Source organism: Pieris napi, chromosome 12, assembly GCF_905475465.1.
Source record: "Pieris napi chromosome 12, ilPieNapi1.2, whole genome shotgun sequence".
NCBI classification, from domain to species: Eukaryota; Metazoa; Arthropoda; class Insecta; order Lepidoptera; family Pieridae; genus Pieris; species Pieris napi.
Window position 1 is genome coordinate 804,839 of NC_062245.1, and position 15,588 is coordinate 820,426.

The 15,588-nt window shown below is 33.8% G+C and overlaps 1 protein-coding gene across 5 annotated transcripts in view; it reads right to left on the minus strand.

The window, feature by feature from the left end:
- LOC125054947 (homeobox protein homothorax) overlaps positions 1-15,588 on the minus strand; it is a 243,372-nt gene that overhangs the window by 115,536 nt on the left and 112,248 nt on the right. For all 5 annotated transcript variants that reach the window (XM_047657101.1, XM_047657100.1, XM_047657097.1 and 2 more), the window contains exon 8: positions 7,066-7,074. In XM_047657101.1, the coding sequence (XP_047513057.1) occupies positions 7,066-7,074 (9 nt within the window). The remainder of the gene's footprint in view (positions 1-7,065; positions 7,075-15,588) is intronic.

Consider the following 15,588-nt stretch of genomic DNA (forward strand, 5'->3'; position numbering starts at 1 on the left):
TAAAAAATGAAAGTTCGTTGACCCGTGATTAAGAAAACATCTTTCGTGCGGTCCTGTGCGTGACTTGGCAAAATTAAACGTGTCTAGTTGAAACCAGCTAAATGACTTTAATGAGCCGACATTGCCCATCGAACTTATAAAACCTTATTTTATTTTATTTTTGTATTAATTTACAATTAATTTTAATAATTCTTTTATGCATATATGTATAAAGCTACATGCTTGCGACTTCGACTTCGAGTAGTATTCAATAGAAAACGTTTGTTTGTTTCAGACTGAGAAGAAATCAGAAGAATTCTAAACGAAAATCCAAAGAAGGTTTCGGTTTATCATTAGAGCAATAGCTTAAAGGTTACTTAAAGGGTACTTAGATAGCCGATTTAAAATCCTTCTAAAGTATATAAATGTGTGTCTGTAGAGTATATATTTATATATTCTTCGTAAGCAGCTTGTCTCACTTATACTTTTATTGATGGAACGAGAAAAAATCAATGCGTCAAAAATAACTAATATCAAAATTACCAGGCAATCCATAAATCTAAGGTAGGTAGTAATGAGTAAAGGAGTTGCCATTACTATCCGGTATAAAAAAAAAACCCTCCAAAAGTCATATCAGATTATGATGAGAGTATGTTCTTCTTCTGTGGAGCAGACACATTTCTGCATCTGTTTCACTTATCCTGAACGGAACCATTGCCATGAAATAATTAGTAATATATCAATATTACCAGGCAATTATAAACCTAACATAGTAATTAGTGTTATTAGAAAATTATTGTCTCCCAATCAAACCAGGATGTTTGGGCTAAACCCACCCACCCGCCTGAGCTATCAAGAAGGTATCAAATATACAGCAAAATTACCAGGCAATCAGAAATAGGAAGTAGTAATTAGTGGATGTGCTCACGACATACGCAGCGGGGATCTCTATCGAATATTGTAATTATGTGCAGATTAATTCCCTTTTGTATAACTCCCTTAGGCGGTTTAGATAGCTGTATACGGGTTTCTATGTATATATGTATGTTGGTCTTTTGAAGCTAAACGCTGCTTTTGAAGTTATCAGTTTAGACGTACTTCTCCGAGATATCTAGTACTTATGTTTGTTGGATATTGTGTCACACCTAAAAAAAATATAATAAATAGATAACAGACCCGTTAAAAGTAAGATTCTATGTTTATCAATAAGCCTTATAGAATGACACAGATTATAAAAATACACAAATAAAAGACCACGCTAACAAGCGTTTCGAACGCATCTTTCGAAATATAAAACCTATTTATTGCCAGCAATATTCAAAAACAGAATGAAACTTTATTTAGGAATGCCTCGATACATTCGGGCGCGGGTGTGAGGCGGCAGCGGGAGAGGGGGTAACCCTCTGTAACTAAATTTTGAACTGTCACGTAGATTAATGATGCCAGGACGGTGCGATACGCGCTAATGCGAACGGATTTGTATGGATAAGCCGTAGATTATTTTAAATTTGGAATGTTTTTACTGTACTTCAGGTAGACTTATTCAAATTTAGAATTTAAACTGTATTGATTTGAGTGGCAAGTGTTCGCGCTACTGCGGCATTAGTTAGATACAGATTAATTCTTAACTGTAATAGGCACATGATATATACAATTAATATTATATAATAAGGCAAATACGCGCTTCTCAAAATTTAGAAGATTTCCAACATCCTTGATCTGATAATTTTATCTTGGTGCCGTTTTTAAATTGTTTATCTCATGATAACACTTGGATCATCAATCATAGTGAATTTACAAGTTCATAAACAAAGTGTCGTAGTACTAGAGTTACATGTGATTAAGATTTCAGCAAATTTCTGCCACAATGTAACTTTAAATGAAGGGGTTTAGTTATTATTTTGCACTTAACAAGTACACTTTTGACCGCCAAAACTACAGCACTATTCAAAATCTATGATTTGCGTCACGCTTGCGGTGCCTACCCATGCCTATATCAATAAGGTTTTCGTTATGAATAATGAACGTATCTAAAATTGGTTTAGCAATTTCGCATGTGTTACGATGAATGTGTAGTAGCTACTCTCCGAATAAAGAATATGAACTAACATAATTTTTCAGAATATTGTCTCTGGTGCGTACGTAATTTTTTTAACGGATTTGGAATGCAAATACAAATTTTACGGCAAATGTAGTGTTAATACGGCAAATTTGAATAATCATAATTGGCTAAAGGATTGTATCCATGCCCATGTAGTAATTTAAAAAAAAAACAATTTGTTATCTGTCAACTAGATGTTTCGTAACGTCGTCTAGTGACATAAATTCGTAATGTCCCTTATAAGTCATTTAGTTCTTTAAAAATCCGTCTATTTTTCATTAGTCAGATTATAAGTAAAAAATCATAGATTCGTGTTTATGTACAACAAAGATATCTAGGGTTTCTCCGGTTCATTTGTCTAGAAACTAAATAATAATAAAGTCTGCCTAGATAAAGAATTAAAAGTAATATCCATAACTATTCATCGTCACAAGGGCTGGGGAATGGATTTCGGAAATCGATTGCCACCAAAAATATTTTCGTTCACGTGCGAGACACATACACATCTTCCCACATTATCGTTTTTAACTAAGTTAATATTAAAGCTAAGTTATTTATAACCCGTGTCCGTGTTCGATTTCCAGGAAAACAACGAACACACTTTCATATAAGTCTTTCAATATATTAAGCTGAAACGGAACTTTTTTTTTATAGAACAGGGGACAAATGGGTAGGAGGCTCATCTGATGTTAAGTGATACCGCCGGACACTCTCAATGTCAGAGGGCTCGAGAGTGCGTTGCCGGCCATTTAATTTAATTCATTATTATTACTATAAAGAATTACAAAGCTTGTTCAGTGTCTAATTATTAGTTTTTCATATATCCTCTGTTTTAAGCAAAATAAAAGCGATGAAGGTTTATATTTTTTTAATGCTGGCAACTTGCAGTATGTGAAATGGTATTGGATTTTGACATACGGGGCTAAGTCCCGTTTCTGAACGTCACCTGAACGGCCCACCGGTCGTTTTCGTCCTAATTTGACTAGAGTCTAAAATAGATTTAACACCTATAGACTATATAATATAGAAGATTAAAAGAAGATATGAAACACATCTGTCATGGTTTAAAAAAGAGAAGTTATTAATAGTAACCTAACTTTGTTTCATTGAGTATAATTATTGTTTTTAATTTTTAGATTTAAAATGACAGCATAGAGTATAGAAATAAAGCTTATGTTAGGTTTTTAGGACTCCATATGACAAGGCATCATATGTATAAACTAATATAATAATTTTTGTCAATTGAAAAGCCATAAAGCAAAGTAATATATTAATTGTGATTAATAACAGAATTTATGGTAAATTCTAATTTATGACCAGTTTCAACCATAAATAAACTTTTAATAACCAAAAACGGTAGTCGATGCAAAATTTATCTGTCAACACTGGCCACATGGAGGCTTGTGTTGCCATTAGATAAATATTCCACATTATAAATAAAACCGCGACCTATCCAACACGTATAAAAACAAACCACTATAATATAAATTATGAAAAACATTACACATAGCCACACAGGCAGTAAACGTCATGACGATCAGCTGATCAAATATATTGCTACTATAAAAAGTGAAAACACGAACTACTCGCCCCCCTATCGTCGTCTCTTTCTCTCGTACCGTTAAAACGTACGCGCGACGAGGACAGAGAACGATGAACCGTGCCATCGCATAAAATGATATATTAATGTCAGCTGCGTTTAGGACCTCGCGAGTCTACAAAATAATAGATGGTCACAAATAAATTACTCAGTGCATTTCTGAACGAAATTCGGGCGGCCGTCGACCTCGACCGTGGCGCGTAAATCACGATTGATATACGACTTGCGAAGGTCGCCATCTTGAATTTTACGTTCGAAATTTGAATCTTCGTACGATATGGCCATTTTGGGACGTGTCAACGCGACGTTTAGCGGTTTTGCGTGACTTGGACAAGCTGTTAACAATAACAGTATAATATATTTAAGACGTCGATGCCTTATTTCTTTTAGACTCAATGTCAAGTCTCACGTGGTCGTTTTGTTTCGAAATGCACAAGAGCTTTTTGTTCTTATCGAATTTCGTTAGTGATTTTTTATTTGGTCAGCATTACAATGTCTCCTTTTGAGAACCACACTTGGCCGTTATCATAAGATACAGTAATTTGACAGGTATATTTTATATAAAAAATGGGGCATTATATAACTCGAATGTCACTAAGTCTCTGATCTAACAGAAGAGAAGAGAGGAAAAGCTTATGGTGAATTCAAGACGTCTTTTGCCTGGTCACCTTACCACTAGTTACCAGGAACTAAGGAACGTAAGGAAGTTCGAGAATCAAACTAGTAGGTCATAATAAATAATTTAATGTTTTGTTCTAAATTTAAAATGTTCTTTGTACCACAATATAAGCGCTTTCTGTAATCAAATGTCAATCTGTCACTATCGGACGCCATCTTGCAATTACAACGTTAGTGTAATTGTCGGATGCGCAATTTATGGCCATGTTTTTTAATTACGACATTTAGATTTTTATTAAATTATGGGTATTGTTCGATTTTATCGTTGTAATATTTTAATTACTGTACGAGTTATCAGATTATTATATTGTTTAGTTTTTATGGGATTTGTTTTAACGATAACAAGACAATATATATAATTATATAAGGTACACTTTACTCAACAATAATCGTTATATTTCCGTCAATTTACATAAAACCACGATTTATTATACACCTAAACATTCTTCAGGAATTACTCTATCTACTGGTGAAAACCATACAAAAATCTTTACAGCAGTTTTCGAGTTTATAGCATTTAACCGTAAGCAAGTTATAGGTAAAAAATTCTATACGTTATTTAGTCTGGGCTTCATTAGCCGATATTTCAATCGATGTGGATTGTGGGTCAGTCTCACTAGAACAATAGTTTCTAGTCAACGCGTCTGATTTTATCTACCACGCAGCGTGCTACGGAACCATTAATCAATTTTTGGGATCCGTGGGTGAAAATTTTCATACATAAGTAATATATGAATGGATTACAAAAACAGGGAGGTAATTAAAAAAAAATGAATTATCTAATACAAAGTAAGTCTCTACTCTGAATCTAAGGGATAATGTTAATTAACGAATCTTTAGCACAAATCTTCTAACGCAAAAGTAACTTTGTTATGGTTTCACGCCTTAACCACTGAACAGATTTTAATGATATTTCTTATTATTAAAGGACATTGGTAATCTTGCATTCATTTAAGATTTTAATGTTAACATCATCAAGAGAGCAAATACGCAGGTAAAAGCTAGTAATTACATAAATGATTTTAAGTGATATAAATTATTTTTTATTTAGTAATCAACAGGTCTTTAAGGACTTTACTCAAGGAATTGACTATAATATTATAATAATGTACAGAACCCAATCAATCACTACCAAATATTATAACCGTATCTATAAAATAACAAGAAAGCTCATTATTTCCGTAATTAATATCTTACATCGACGCCGGCACGAACAAATCAACGCACGACACGATTTGAAAAGAACAATTTGCTATCCCACTCACACGTACGGTGCGAGAAAGGGATGGAGAAAAGCAATATTTTATGATAAATAGCAAAATGTTTTGAGTGTATTCCCGTGTCCGATTGGAATTGTTTCTTTAATTTATTTTGCGTGAATGAACGTTATGGAAATTCAAATTATGATTTTTTAAATTGGAACAGCGCAATGTTCCTATGACTATGCGTTTTATTTTTTTTCTAACTGGCAGCCTATACTTTTTTGTAAATAAAAAAATATCAATGGCGCTACAACCTTTTTCGGTCTGTGTCTCAGATTTCTGTATCTGTGGTATGGTATGTCAATCTAATAGAAAAGTAGGTGATCAGCTGTGTCTGACACACGGCGGTTTCCAAAAAATTATATTACTCAATGAATTTTATAAATGTTTTCTATAATTTTTATTACTCTATGGTATTGTAACTGGCAACGTTATAGAAAAACCAAAACAATCTTCAAACATACTTCCTACAACGATGAGTCCCGTATAACACGCGATATAACTTTTTAATATGAATTACAATTAAATTACGCAGAATAAAATCAACCCTAAACGAACATATTAAAACTCATTTTCCTTTGATAACCAGACGATTTGCGCTAATAAATTAACAATCTGTAATGACCTAATCAAAGTTTACGACGCGAGTCGAATTCACGACTCCTAGTGTTTCCCGATATAATTTTGCGAGAACTAAGTGGCGAAGACAGAGTTGTTTTTATTATTAGTACATATATATTTAATAACCTTTATTTTTTTTAAAACAGTGGTGTTTAGATGGCTTTAATTGGATAATTTTTCATTTGTTTAAATAAATAACAAAAAATTTTTTTTGTGTTTTATTCTCATCAGTAAGTTTGATTTTCGTCAAAAGAATAGTTATTTTGTAATTAGAAATAGACATAAAGTTTATTATAAACAAAACACACTCACAGAAATACACAATATAATAAAAATAATAATCAAAAAAAGGAAGAAAAATAACAAATAAATAATAAAAATATTTTTAGGAATAAGGTACTTTTTAGGTGTGTAATTGGTGTGTGTTGTGTTTGACCCTGGCTCAGCATTATGCTGATAGACATGTTCAGTTAGTTTGCCTCGGAATGTAACAATAATAATATTCAAAAAATAATTTAAAATAGTCAATACTAACAGTGTGAGTTTACTCAGTCTTGAAAGATTTGTGTGTAAAAGTATAAAGTAAATAAAAAAAAATATTAATATTAAACTATAAAACTGTTAAATTATATATGTATTAAGTCAGTTAATATATAATATGAGTTAATTTTTCGTTAAAGTCCCCGCTGGGCCCTAAAGTCAACTTGACCGTAATTATTTTTCGAATTTTATGAAGATTGGAATTTTTGTTCGCCACGTTTATGGGCAGACATGATTTATGAAGAGAACCACTCACACCATCACAAAACCACTGCACCACTTACCCATTGCATCTGAAACAAGAGGAAAGAATTGTTAAACACGTAAATAATTTAAAAATATCTCGTAATTATTATCTACTTGTTTATAAAAATTTAAAAATGTTACCATAAAAAATAATATTCTAAAAATTGTTTACAAGTAGCCTAAGTAATCGAACGTCAATCAATCTTAAACATAGTTTCAACTGTCAAACCATTTTTTTTTACATATTTGACAGTTCTCAAAATGTGATTTTTTTTTACTTTTTTTTATAGGCACAAGGCGGCTCACCTGATGTTAAGTGATACTACCGCTCATGGACACTCTCAAAGCCAGAGGCGCGAGTGAGTTGCCGGCCTATTAAGTCAAGTCAAATCATTTATTCATACAACGTCAAATAAAATATAAAGATGAAGAGGATTGGTAAGCTCTTTTCTTGAAGGACGGAAATACTTCAGTGGGGAGCTACGTTACAGCTATACACCAATGGGCTTTCCTTTAAGGATGCTTCTTCAGGCTAGTGTCTGACACAGAGAGCTTTTTAGGAATATTTAAAAAGAATAATCTTACCCCTTTTATAGAACTGGGGGCAAGAGTCTTATGATAGTGACACCCATGGACATTCCAGAGGTCTCGCGAGTGGGTTTTAAATATTATTTTATGTAACTGGAGGCAAACAATATAACCCTACAAGTCGTTGCCACATAATCAACTTATATAATAAATGAATCTTATCCCAGACAAAGTCGAGGTTACAAATATAATAAACACTTATATATTACATCTGGAACATTGGTATTATCGGACTTATCGTATTTTCTTAGAATTTCTTATCTGTATCGGGACAAATTTGACAGGTTGACAGCTAGGTGACAGGTTGACAGGTGATGGCTCCAATATAGGGTTAGCATGTTTATATAGTATGTTTGAATTTATGGATGGGACAATATATTTTTTATTTTGGAGTTTTATTTAATATAATCTAAAATTTTAAAATATTGGCGCCACAACATTTTTAGATCTCAGATTTCTGTATCTGTTTCATGATTGTCAATCTAATAGGCAGTAGGTGATCAGCCTCCTGTGCCTGACACACGCCGTCTACTTTTTGAGTCTAAGGCAAGCCGGTTTCCTCACGATGTATGAGATGTAGTGTTGGAGGAGAATGTTGGAAATATCATGAACTGCAAAAAAAACAATAAAATCCATTCTCAACCAACTAGAGATCACCACAAGACTGTTAACGTTGGCCATATTGCCAGAAGACCAAGTTGGTAATGGTAGGGAGGAGTGCTGGCAAAAGAAGTCGGAGACAAATCAAATCATTTATTCATATAGGTAACACAATGTACACTTATGAACGTCAAAAAAGAAATATACATTAAATGCCTCTAATTTTACATTTACTGCCAGTTCTCGAATCAAGGGCGTAGAACGGAAGAGTCATGAGAAAAATCATGCAAACATTTAAAATCTAACTAAAATATATTTCGACATCTTTTATATATATATCTTATCTAGAATATCTGGAGTACCGATATAAAGATTTTGATTAGAGTAATCCCGAGCGCAGTCGGGTGAGTAAATAAATAATTAAACGTTTTTCCCGAGCTCAGAGACCGCCGGTTTTCAATCTATTTACATTCCGCACTGAGCACGATCGCCCGATTCCACCATTCCACTAACGGGCGGGTTAAATAAACTGTTCAATTGATGTTCATAAAAACAAGTTAAGTTAGAACTGTTTTTAATCTCTACTTTTGATCACGTACACACCCCACACGCACTTTCATACCGACATACAGTTTAATTAGTTAATACTTAATTAAAAAAAATATTTAAGTTTTTTCCTTTCGCAAATGCACCTTTTTGTATATATTATGTATTCAACCTTTGGCTATATCTTTAGTATAATTGTTTTATGTCATATATAATATATGTTAGCTGTTTTCTGCAATAACTATGCTCTATTTAAAAATAAATAAGCTATAATGTCTAGACATTTCAAGATTATAAGACAGTTTTATTTAATTATTTATTTTTATTTTTGAAAGGGTATACCCCTTGTTTATTTGCAAATAAAGAACATTTACATTGATTCATAATAAAAAACCGCAAACAGCCATATAAAAATAGTCATGCAAAAGTCATATTAATTATCATGATGTTATAAGAACAGTTATGTTATTTATAATGGTTGTCAAAAGTTATGACCCTGTAAAAGTTATGGTTATACTCTCCCTTTAAAGGCACCTTGCCTTTAAAAATTTAATCTCCTTCCCCTTACAGAATTACACGGTAGTGATCTAATACTTTTTGTCTTTTTACTCTTCCAAGTGTAATTATTAATAAATATAATTATTCTTATAAGATTATAAGAAGCAATATTATTTATACATCTGTTGAAGAAAGAATGAATTGTTAGATTAAAATAATTGTATTTTTATTTAAACCGTAGTTAAACTGTCGTTTAAAATAAAAAGATCTCCGTTGCACCGGGTCTTGTGACGCGGCCATACTTGGAAATGTACGTATGATTCCACTTACTCGCCGACTGGGCTTACATGGCGCGGGTTCTTCATTTACGTTTTTTATAAACGTAAGCACAACACACAAAAATAAGGTTATTAAAATTCTGTATATAATACCTCTACAGTAGCGAGCTGGTGTCTTATAAATGATATATAGAAAGCAATATTTAATTGTTTTGACATTCTGATAACTCAAACTCAAAATAACATTATTGATATAGGTAACAAAGTACAATTATGAACGTCAACAGAAAAGTTGGTAAATTGATACTAAATTTAGATTTACTACCAGTTCACAAGTCTAGGGTGTAAAGCAGGTAAGAAGAACTGGCAAGAAACTCTTCGCCACTCTTTTTAATCAAAAAGTTTTGTGTCATACAAATTATTATTACTATATTTGAACTGAAGCAAATCAATCCCAAGGATTAGGATCATTTAAATAATCGTCAAATTTATTAAACATTTACATTTTATCGAGAGTTTTTAATCGATTCAGTGATAATTATCTAGATTCTAAATGCATTATTAACATTAGAGGGTAGAATTTTATTTCTGACAACGAAATTTCGTCTATTTCCATAACATTTTAAAATTGATTAAATTTAATGCTTTTATAAAATAAAAATATCAGATTTCTCTTTAATTACAGCGCCATATAGCCCCAACCACTGATGTTGCGTGTTCGCCAGTGGGATTCGTTCTTAATAAGCTTATATACAATAACACACGTCTTATCACGATACTGAGCTCTATCACAATCGAATACGGGTCGTAATCGCGGATACGCAGGGGTCTATTTATACGCCGTGAGCTCAGTTTGACAATTTCAACAAGTTCAGGTGGAATGTAACGGTGCAAAGGGAACTGGGTATTTATAATCTGTGTCTGGACTTCGAAACTTCGAGAACTCAATGGATCCCGGGTGATTTTTTCAAATTGAACTAAATTACCTTGTCAACAAGAACAGACGAAGTTGTTATTAAGGAGTCTGAGGCTCCAATACAAAAAACTACCTTAGTTGCGTTGCCGGCTTATAAATATATTAGATATGATAGATCCCCCAGATTTTTTTATAGAACAGGGGGCAAACGGGCAGGAGGCCCATCTGATGTTAAGTGATCCGCCCATGGACACTCTCAATGCCAGAGAGCTCGTGAGCCGGCCTTTTAAGAATTGGTTCGGAAATACTTCAGCTGGTTTAACATTAACTCGATGGAGTTCTAACGACCAGACAGAGTACATATAAAGATATACATTTTTTTTACTGTATCACAGAGGATTTATGAGCTTTTGACGCAAGAAAAAAATTAAATAAATCAGTGGCACTACAACCTCTTTTAGGTCTTGGCCTCAGATTTCTGAATCTGTTTCATGATCAACTTTAAACTTAATAGGCAAGTAGGTGATCAGCCTCTAGTGCCTGACACACGCCGTCGACTTTTTGGGTCTGAGACATGTCGGTTTCCTCACGATGTTTTCCTTCACCGTTCGAGCAAGAGTTAAATGCGCACATAGAAAGAAAGTCCATCGGTGCACAGCCGGGGATCGAACCTTCGAGAGTCGCACGCTGAAGCCACTAGGCCAACACTGCTGTACAAGACTTTTTACGCAAGGATGGTTTAATTATGTACCATTAATCATTCGAACCTGGGTCATTAAGGAATAGATTTTATTGGGGAGCCAAGCATACAGGGCACCCAACGAGGACAGTCTTCGCCCATGGGCACCCATTTAATTCGGTGCCGGCCTTTGAGGGATGAGGACTATTTCCCAGGTACCCGGAGATGATCCCACAGTTCGGGTTTTCAATGTAAACACTTTTACTGACGTGGCATATCAAACAAACTTCTATGTACTATAAAAAATAACAGTTGCAGGAATCAAATGACGTTTAATCTGATATGGAAGCAAAGATGACGTTTTTCCTGTCGACAATGAAGTATATACTTTTAGCAGCACCGTGTTCTGTCACATTTGAAGGGACCAAAATAGAAATCCCAAAGGGAAAAACGAGTCCCAGAGCGTAGGCCGATATCGAGCTACAAGCGATCGCACTTAGCCGTCACCGAGTACTATCAGTCAGCGTCGCTTGCGCATTAGAGTTTAATTTATAGTACACCTCATGCGGGCTTTGATTAAATTTTTATTTTTGATAGCTTAATGGACTCGCTGTTTATCTTGTTAACATAGTTTAAAGATCCATTTATCAGACTCCGAGTGTTTTTGAAGTGAAACTTCTTTAGGCACATGAGGGTAAATATTAGCGTCACGAAGATGTGCAGCGTTTTTGTCGAAGAAAAGGGAGAGAGCGAGACCTATTGAGGGAGAGTGAGAAAGGGCGAATGTAGCATGAAGAAATTCTATTATTAAAATTAAAATTTCGTAAAGAGAATTAATGAAATATTAGTATTTCTTTTTCTTTTCACAAACATAGGTATACAAATACATGAAGTAATCATATACTGGTACATGATCATCTATTGGGGCTTTTACCTTAGTAATAATTAATTTACAAAGAAGTTTCACTTCTGACATGTGTACTTAGTACGCACGTACTATTTTTTCTAATGGCCTTAAGGGACTTTACAGCTTAGCTCGGGCTGTTAAAGCGAGCGTAGCTCTGCGAATGGGCTTTTTTGGGCGTGCGCTAGCCGCCGGACCTCGGCTTGGGCCGTCGCAGGGTCAATCGCCAAGAGGGAAGAACGGAAACTCACTGTAGTCTGCGAAGTACCAAGTTTAGTTCTTGTTGGATTTTTGTGACACTCCTGTCATAGAATAATTTTGAGCGCCACTAATATTTAATTTTGAGTAGGTAAAGGTTGGTAAAACATCTGTGTTTTTTATATCTTTTACACAAGGGGCCCTACACTAATACCGTAGCTATAATTCAAGCGAGGTATCAAAAGATATATACCATTCTGTTATCATTTCCCGGTCCCGAATCCGAGCAAATCCCTGTATCCGGGTCTCGGATACCCGTAATCCCGGTTAATAACGGAGCCGCTACCTTCGATAATGAACCATTCGAAAGTTATAATTGCCTGGTAATTATGATCCAATCATTTTTGTTTATAAAAAAAATATAATATATTAAATTTTAACTTATTAATTTCTTTACTATTTAAATTTCATTAAAATCGGTTCATTTAGATTCATATTCATGAGTTTCAGCTTTGTATAAATCTATATCTAGATTTGTCTGATATCTGGATTTGATGTAAAAATCCTAATAAGCGGCTTACCTGGAAAATGGAGTTCTAGGTGGAATATGGCGTGTAACGAGAATGAAACAACTGTTCTAGTACTTTACATTAACTTTTTTATCGCTGGCAACTCTTTTGATCTATACACATCTGTTCAGATTTCGTCGTAAGAGCTGGCCACACACAGTTTATGATACAGTTTACAGTCCGACAAACAAACATGCGGTTCCAGGCAACGCATTCAAAGACAATTCAGTTCCTAGGAATGTAAGGCGAAATTAAAAATAGATACTTTTTACGAAATGTTTTTGAATAGAAATATTATGTTGTTTTAAAAACATTCAACAAAGAGTTTATAAAAATTATTTCATTACGATTATGTTTTGATAATCATTTGACTACCTTAAGTAGCTTAAGTAATATTTAATTAACGACTCTGTCGGTTGTAAGTCTCCTTATTGACTTTTGCATGTATTTATTTAGTAATAAGTGGCGCTAGAACGCATGATTTTGGACTCTGATTTAGTACGTGTGAAGTGGATGTCTTGGGCAAGTGTTTATAACGTATATGATAAATGTGTTGCTGCAATATCTAGCATTAGTTTTTAATTAATAATTAACCAAAAACAAAATACATGAATAAAGTAGTGACATCAATTTAAATACAGAAACAAAATTTAGAGTTTATTTCATAAAAGTTCTTCGAAAGTGCTATTTTAATCAAATTCCAAATAATTCGAAAACATTTTAACAGAATCTGTAAAAATTCAAGTGACAAGCCAAGACTCGCGTCTCTTTCCACAGACTAACAATTAAATAAATCATCAGTTTTGACACATGACAGATAATTAACCATCTAAAATAAATATATTTTTTTTACACGTATATAAAAAATTTAGTAATGGAGGAGTGATGGCAGAAGTCGGGGTCTACTCGTGGTCTAAATTAAGACAATTATGGGTCTCAACATCCCTGATCAAGACTTTCAGAAAACTAGGAAGAAAAATAGATAAAAAAATATGTGTGTGTGCTTATGTACACGCGTTAGAAATTATACTTCTTTGGCGTAACAAGATATAAATCTTTTTAAATTTTTTATCTTTCGTGTTATTCTACGTTTGTAGAAAAAACGATACTAACAATAGAAAAAAGGTATTTAATACATTGAAAGTTTTACTATAACGTATTATCAAGTTAAATAAAGTTCATTTAAATATCACAAAAAAATTATTTCTACATCATTAAAGAAATTAACATTTTTTATTTTAAAATGTTAACTATGCTAATTTCAGGGTGTCGGTTTTTTGTGACGGTGACGCGCCAAAAGAAGTATAACTTCAAAAATCCATTGATGAGTGAACCTCTGAAAGATTCACGATTAAGGAATATAATCAATAACAAAATGGGGCGCTTAGTTTAATTGCGATTCCCTGCAAACACTTGACGTTTCAAAGCCGTGATTTAAATATGGCAATAAAAGGACTATTTCGGTTTAACATGAGAATTTTCTATTCGGAGGCACAAAGGGCGCAATTAACGGAACCATTGTGAAGAGCCATTCTCGGGACGATTACTTCATTATTATATTATTTTATGTGTTCGGGACAATGCATGTGCACGTACATAAATCATGCGAGCGTATATGGAGCGAGAGATGCGCCATTTTTGCGTTTGAGCTACGCCTAAGTGTTCATCCGAACTCTTCATTGCGATTGTTTTTAAAGCATTGCTTTTTAATATGTACTTTTATTTGTTGGCTTGAAATGTTTTTACTTGAGAAAGCACTTATTAATATTAAATACAAGCAAGTTTTATTGATTCCCTCGCGACACTGAACTGCAGAAGGGTGATCATAAAGAAATAGTGGTGTGAAAACTACGTTCATCAAAAGGAAAATAAAGCTGTGGTGGTATAATGATACAACGATTAGAATATTGCCTAGATGGTGTTGAGCTAGTGGCTTCAGCGTGCGACTCTCATCTTGGAGATTGTTCGATCATCAGTCGCTGGTGAAGGAAAACATCGTGTGGAAACCGAAATTAGCGAAAGCCTTAGAACCAAAAAAGTCGACGGCGTGTGTCAGTCACTAGAGGCTGATCACCTATTTGCCAATTAGATCACAAAATGATCATGAAACAGATACAGAAATCTGAGGCCCGAAAGGTATTACATATATTAAGTTTACAGCATATTATTAATTAGTAATGAAATAGTATTCCACTAATTCCAATTGAACAAACGCAGGGCGTACAAAGAGCCGCTTTCTTGGAATCGTGTCTTTGATATAGCTTCAATAATAAACTTTCCGTATTGTTCAACTTTGTTTACATTGATACAGCCGTGCTTTCGTCTTTAGCGTCGGGGTTTGATTCCGCAAGACGGGGTGTAAGTTTCTTTCTGAAGGAAAACTGCCCATCAGCGTATGAAGAAGTCATATATTATGCACTGCTGATAGAAGCTAAATGCTGGTCTTTTTATAGGTAGAATCTTGTTAGCAATGTTTTTAGTTTCTTGCAGGCATTACTTGCGAAAGTGAGTGGCGGAGTTCATCGCCAGTTCTTTTTATCTGTTCTACGTCATGATTATGAGAACTGGCAGAATTTTTAGCCATTAAATTCTTTCTTGGATAAATTATATTTTGATTTTGGCCTAGCGACCGTTAAAATGTCATATTTTGCGTCAAATTCAACACAAATCTTAACATAAAAACTATATGTGTGTGTTTCTCTTTTATTTCTCCATACTAGGGTTGTCTGGAAGAAATCGCTTGCTCACTAAAGACGTAACTTATGTATCCTGGTTTTTTATATAT